At 61.0% G+C, this 6000-nt stretch overlaps 2 protein-coding genes across 7 annotated transcripts in view; both read right to left on the bottom strand.

Moving 5' to 3' along the window:
- GAK (cyclin G associated kinase) overlaps positions 1–6000 on the bottom strand; it is a 364833-nt gene that overhangs the window by 259358 nt on the left and 99475 nt on the right. The window lies entirely within an intron of this gene.
- Positions 4051–6000, bottom strand: part of CPLX1 (complexin 1) — a 32900-nt gene continuing 30950 nt past the window's right edge. Inside the window, exon 3 of the mRNA XM_021677690.1 lies at positions 4051–4248. Within this exon, the coding sequence (XP_021533365.1) occupies positions 4051–4248 (198 nt within the window). The remainder of the gene's footprint in view (positions 4249–6000) is intronic.

Genomic DNA, 6000 nt, shown 5'->3' with positions numbered 1-6000 from the left:
GCCCCCGGTCCCGCCCGTGGGACCAGCCCAAGCCGGGCTCTCTGCTACCCACCACTCCTCCGCGACAGGACCCCTCCTTTCCCTAGACCTGAGGGGGCCTGCTGAGACAGGAGTGGAAACGGTTCCAAACTGTGTGGACAGGTGGCCCGGACTCAGTGTTCACTGAGCCCCGCCGGCTGCGACTGTGGACAGCAGGACTTGTCTAGCTGCGGATTAGCAGAACTGGACAAAACGGTCCTTAATTGCCAGACCTTTAAAATTGTGACCTGACAGCCTTGACAGTTAAGTGGCTTGTGAGCCAGCAGCTCACTGAGGACCGCCTCTCTCTCCTGCTCCCTGCCAGCCGCCAGCGATTTCCTGCTTCCTCTCCTCTCAGGGACCTGCACTATGGGTCCTGTCGCGGAGGAGTGGTGGGTAGCAGAGAGCCCGGCTTGTGCAGGTCCCTGAGAGGAGAGGAAGCAGGAAATCGCTGGCGGCTGGCAGGGAGCAGGAGAGAGAGGCGGTCCTCAGAGCCAGGAGCTGGCCAGACCTGCCTGCCTGCAGAGTGGGACGATGTGTCTGCAGGGTGCAACGGATCCAGGTGTGCTCTGCTTCATCAAGACTTAAACAGCCAGAAAGGAAAGAGACTCTGCTAAGAGTCAGTGTGGATCTAGAACAAGCATCTGGAGCAAGACCGTGGTCAGCGGAGTCATGGTCACTGCTCTGAAGGGCCCTGGGCATGGCTGGTCCTCTGGCTGCAGTGCTCTCCCATGGGAATCCCACAGGGCTCCCTCTTCTTCTCCTTGGGGCTTCTCTGCACCTCCTCAGAGGTGAAATATTGGTCCTCACCATCCTCTCTGCCCCCTTAATCCACTCAATTTCCTCCACAGAAGAAATCACCACTTGATTTATGTTTCTGTTTATCATCTGTCTCTTGTCACTGAAAAAATCAGTTCCAGGAGGAAGGGACCTCAGTTATCCCTGGTGCATAAAACTGAGCTTGGCACATCAGAGGGATTCAGTAAACATCAAGTGAGCAAGTATCTTTACCTGGAGTCCTCAGACACCATCACCTGAGGTCACTGAGGAAGGGCTAGTCAGAGGGAAGGTGTGCCAGGTCACCTAGCATATCCCGGTTGCTGCTCAAGACTAAGCCCAGTCCCTGCTAGGCTGGGGTGGTTGGGGGAGTGGAGACTGAACGATGGATGCCATTTTCAGTGCCCTTCTAAGAGGGGCCATCCTGGGGTGGCCTAAAGGCACGGAGTTGGCTGCAAAGACTTCTGTCAGTGTTTTGGATCCGGGGAGGGAGGATGGACAGCTGCTCCTTCTTCAGGGGGCAAAGGCACACTGGGTGGTACTCGGGGCTGGGGTCCAAACTCTCCCCAGAGGCAGGTCCTCCCATACCCCCCTTCCTGACACCGCCCAGCCCCTGAGGCAGAGGCAAAGGAGTGATGGCTCTGGAGCAGCCTTCAGGGCACAGCTCTGTGGGGAGGCATGCAGGGGGCAGGGGTGGGGGATGAGTGTAGCCTTTCTACTTGCCAAGACTGGGCAGGTTTTGCTGAAAGCATTTCTGGCCAGCATTGTGAGGAAAATCACAGGTGACCCAGAGAGGCCCCCAGAACTGGAGGCCACACACATCCTTTCTGGGGATACAAGTAACCATGGCACCTTGGGGTAGGCTTTGGGTACGGGAAGGACATGGGTGGGGGCCCAGAAGGGAGAGAGCAAGGCTGCTCTCTGGGCCGGGTCAGGGTGCCCGGGGTTCCACGGGCACCTCCTCCAGCATCAGCCCAGATGGGCAGGCTTCCCTGGTGGGGCGTGGGACCCAGAGCTCCCGCAAGGCACAGAGGCCTCCCTAAGGACACGGGGAGGAGATGGCTACCACAGGACAGACTAGAGGCAGGATCCTCAGGGCTGCAAAGAGTTTAAGGTGGGGGGGGGTTGGCCGAAAGTATGGCCAACACAGTGGGACCTGGACCCTCCAGGCCTGGCCTATCTGTGGGGAGGGCAAGGCCTGTCAAGGGGTCTGTGCAGGTGGGAGACTCATAGAAGGAGGAGGGAGGGGGGAGGAAGGAAGGGAGCCCCAAAGGGGCTGGTCTGCCTTTTGGATGATTACCCTGGGTCTGCCTCAGAGAGAACCGGGTGAATCTGGGTCAGGGTGGTGGGGAGACCCTGCAGTTGTGGACAACCAGGGACAGGGGGAGGTGCCCCCTATCTGGCAGGGCGTGGAAGTGAGTGAGACCTGTCCAACGGGGTCCGGCCCCTCCTGCCAGGACCCCAGTCTGCCCTCTGGCTGCCAAGGTGGGATCAGGACTCTGGAGAGAATGGCCACACGGTGTGAAATCACTGTGGTGTTTTATTGGCTGTGATTCCATCCAGAGACTACACACGCGACGGCCCCCGACATGCAGGAGGAGGCCCAGGCGCAAAGACAGAAGGACGGACGACATCCACAGTTCACGCTAAGCTCGGCTGCTCCGGGCGCCCCATGCGCTGGGAACGGGATGCGGGGTTTCTACGAGACAGCGCCCTGTCTGCTCAGAGCTGGCTTTTCAAAGTGTGAAAACAGGCATTTAAAAAAGACGTGGGACCAGGAGGAGTCAGAGAGGGCGCGGGACGCGCGGGGCGCACCAAGGCGGCGCGGGGGCGCCAGGACACGCTCTCACGTCTTGGAGCAGGGGGCGTGCGCGGTTCATATTGCGGTCTATTGATATGGCTTCTCTAAAGAGCGATGGAGGGCCACGCCCCTGGCCCGCAACACGTGGACACAATGAATTTGTGATTTGGACAGAAAGGGGCCCCGGGCACCAAGGCAATGGGCTTTCTGTCACGATAAAACTCCCCAAACACGTAAGACCTCATTTACCTGAGATTCAACATATCGTGATGCCAAGGAAAACAAGGATGAAGGAGATGTAAGGGTTCGGGAGGCCCGCGGTGGTTGCCGTCAAACTCCGCCTCCGCTGAGCGCCAGGCCACCTAGCAGTCCCCACCTCGAGGGGCCTGCTCCCTTCGGGGGAGGGCAGGCCGGCCTTTCTGTCTCCAGACGCACAGCACTCATCTGAGGGCTCTGCGTCTCCTCCCAGATCTCCTTGAGGGTGTGCGGGTGCAGGGGGTGAGGGCAGGGGATACCCCCCATCCAGAGCAGCCTCCGATGATGGTGAGACTGGAGGTGCCAACCAGGGAGGGGAGTGGGCTGGGCCCACGGACTCAGAGGGGAACGAGTTAGAGGGATGTGTGAGAGTCTGTGTGTATTCCACCCTGGTCGGGGGGTGGTCTGGGAAGTTTCCCCCTAGGCCTATTGCTTTGTTTCCCTTAGTTTAGAAGAGAACCAGGTCCTGGTATTTCTAAGAAGCTAAGCCTTCCAGAGGAGTGGGCCGAGAAGGGGGAGTGAAGGACAGGGAGAGACAGATGGACAATGAATGTGAGGGGTGCAGGTGGAGGTGGGCAACCTTCAGACAGGAAGATTCAGAGATCCTGCTACCCAGGTGTCATTATGGGGATGGGGGAGGCTGCTCGCCCCTCCCAGTTCCCCTCCCAGCCTGCACACCCACCTTCCCCCCACTATGGCTGTGCTCCTGAGTTTGGGACCGGACGAGCGCCCACCAACGCAGGAATGGCGCACCGAGGGGTGGTCAAGATGCTGGCCCTTTCGGTGGCCCTGGCCTTGGGCACTGCTGGGTGGGTGTGAAGGGCGGGAGCAGTAAGGGACGTCCCAGGCTCTGGGGGAGGGTCCAACCCAGAGGAGCACGTGGGCTGGTCCCCGGGGGCCTGCAGCACAGACCGCAGGGGCCCGGGGGAGGGGCAGGCGCCCCTCCCCCGTGGCGGTGGCGATGGCAGTGCGGGGAGGGGGGGGGGGGAGGGGTGCGCAGGCTCCCGAGGTATGAGGGGGGCATGGGGCTGATAGATCTAGGACTATGGCTTATATTGGCGTTGGGGGCTGCACTCTGCTCCCGACATCCCTTCAAGGGGCCTCCGCGGAGGGCATGTACAGGGGGTAGGTAGGTAGGCGGGGGCGGCGAGGGGGTGGGGGCTCCGGGCTCTGGCGGGCTGCCGTCCAGCGCAGGGTCGTTACTTCTTGAACATGTCCTGCAGCGGCCCGGGCAGGTACTTGATGACCGTGTCCAGGATGCTCTCGTCTTCCTCCTCTGGCTCGTCCCCACAGCCCGGCGGGATGGCCTTCTTGGGCCTCGTCAGGCTGCCCTCCGAATTGGCCTCCATGGCGGCCTGGGCCTCGGCCTCGCGTTCCTCCTTCTTCTTGATGCCGTACTGGGGGGGAGGGGGGAGGGTCAGACCGCAAGCGGATTTCCCAGCCCAGGCCTGGCTCCGGGCGCCACACCTGGACCCTTCCTGCGCCTGCAGGATGGGCCAAGAGGCCTCGAGAGGTGGTGCCCGTGGCTGTGAGGGAGTGGGGGAGCCCCTGGGCCCACCGACTGCCGCCAAGACCCCAGAAGACAAAGTCCCCACACAGGAGGGTGCCTGGAAGGGTGTGGGGGACCCCACGGAGTGTGCAGGGGCGACAGCGGAAGCCGGGGCTTGGGGGGCTGTGTTGAGTGGGGAGCACAGGGAAGGGGGAAGGTCAATCCCCACCAGCGCCAAAGCTGCGCCCCCGCCCCACCCCGCCCCTCCCCGCCCCTCCCCCCTGCCATCCTGCCTCGCCTTCCCAGGGAGCAGGCGCTGTGCTCAGCGGGCCTGGCTGTGGGCTAGGAGGGGCAGGCAGGATGTCTGCTGGCCGTTGTGAAGAACCCATTTGTCCGTGGCTGGCGGGCCCACGCAGCCCAGATCCCTGGTCGGGTGAGGTGTGATCACACCTCAGGCTTGGACAACTCTCCCTAGATGCCGCCAGGACCCCCGCCCCTACCTGGACAGCGAGGGGAGGGTGCCCAGTGGCAGTTCTAGGTGGATGTTCTGGAGCCCCACCTAGGCGTGCCCTCAGCCAACACTCCCGGGCACCCCTGAGCCCCCCATTTCCGGTTTCCCCTCTGTACTGGGTAGAATAGTGTCCCCCCAAAATTCATGTCACCTGGAACCTTAGAATGCAGGCTTATTTGGAAACAGGGTCTTTGCAGATGTTATTAAGGTAAGGAGATCATCCTGGTCCCTAAATCCAGTGATAGTTTCCTTGTAGAAGAAAGACAAGGACAGACAAAGCCACAGGAAAGTGGAGAAAGGCTGGCTACAAGCCAAGGACACGGAGGACTGCCAGGGGCCACACAGGAGACAAGGAAGCGTTCTCCCCTGCAGGTTTCAGAAGGAGGGCAGCCCCGCCCACATCCTGATTGTGGACTTCTGGCCTCCAGAACTGAGAGAATAAATTTCTAAGAGACGAACACATGCCCCCTCCCCCCAGGCCTACCACTGGCCCTGCAGGAACCAGCACTGAACCATCCTAGCCCTGCAGGATGGAGGAGGATGAGCCTGTGGTCACCAGGAGGCCTCCTGCCTCAGGGCTGGTGGGAACTGGGCGGGGTCACACTGGACTCATGGGTTTCAGGGGCTGGTGGTCTCTGATGGGCCAAGCTCGGGACCCACTGAGGCTGGAAAGAGGGGCACCCCTTGGCCAGGCCTGAGGTTCTGGATCACACATAAGGGAATGCACAGGGGCAGAAGCATTAATAAGGGTAAACAGGGACAACTGGGGACAGCGTGTCGGTGTCAGCGATTATCCACAGACTCCAGATTTCTACTGGGGACACAGAAGCACAGGATCACTGGCCTCAGGGAGGAGGTGTTTCTGCCCAGGGGGAGGACTGACCCCAATGCTCACTCATCTCTCCTTGCCAACCCCTCCCAACGAAAGTGGATTCTGCTTCTGGTGCTGGTGGGAGCGGGAGAATGCCCCACTCTCCAAGAAGGACCTTCCATCTCCTTCCAGATTTCGGGGGAGCTGGCTGTGTCCCACCCCCAGCCTGCTGACGATGCTGACGGAAACCTCTGCACCTCTCTGCTCCTTGAGGCTGCAGGTGGCTTCAGGCATGGGGGAGTCAATGGCCACCTTCAGCAGAGGTCAGAGATGAAGAA

The sequence above is a fragment of the Neomonachus schauinslandi genome, chromosome 2, assembly GCF_002201575.2.
Source record: "Neomonachus schauinslandi chromosome 2, ASM220157v2, whole genome shotgun sequence".
In the NCBI taxonomy this organism is placed as follows: Eukaryota; Metazoa; Chordata; class Mammalia; order Carnivora; family Phocidae; genus Neomonachus; species Neomonachus schauinslandi.
Note: the sequence above shows the minus strand (reverse complement) of the source record. Positions and strands in the feature narration are given on the sequence as shown.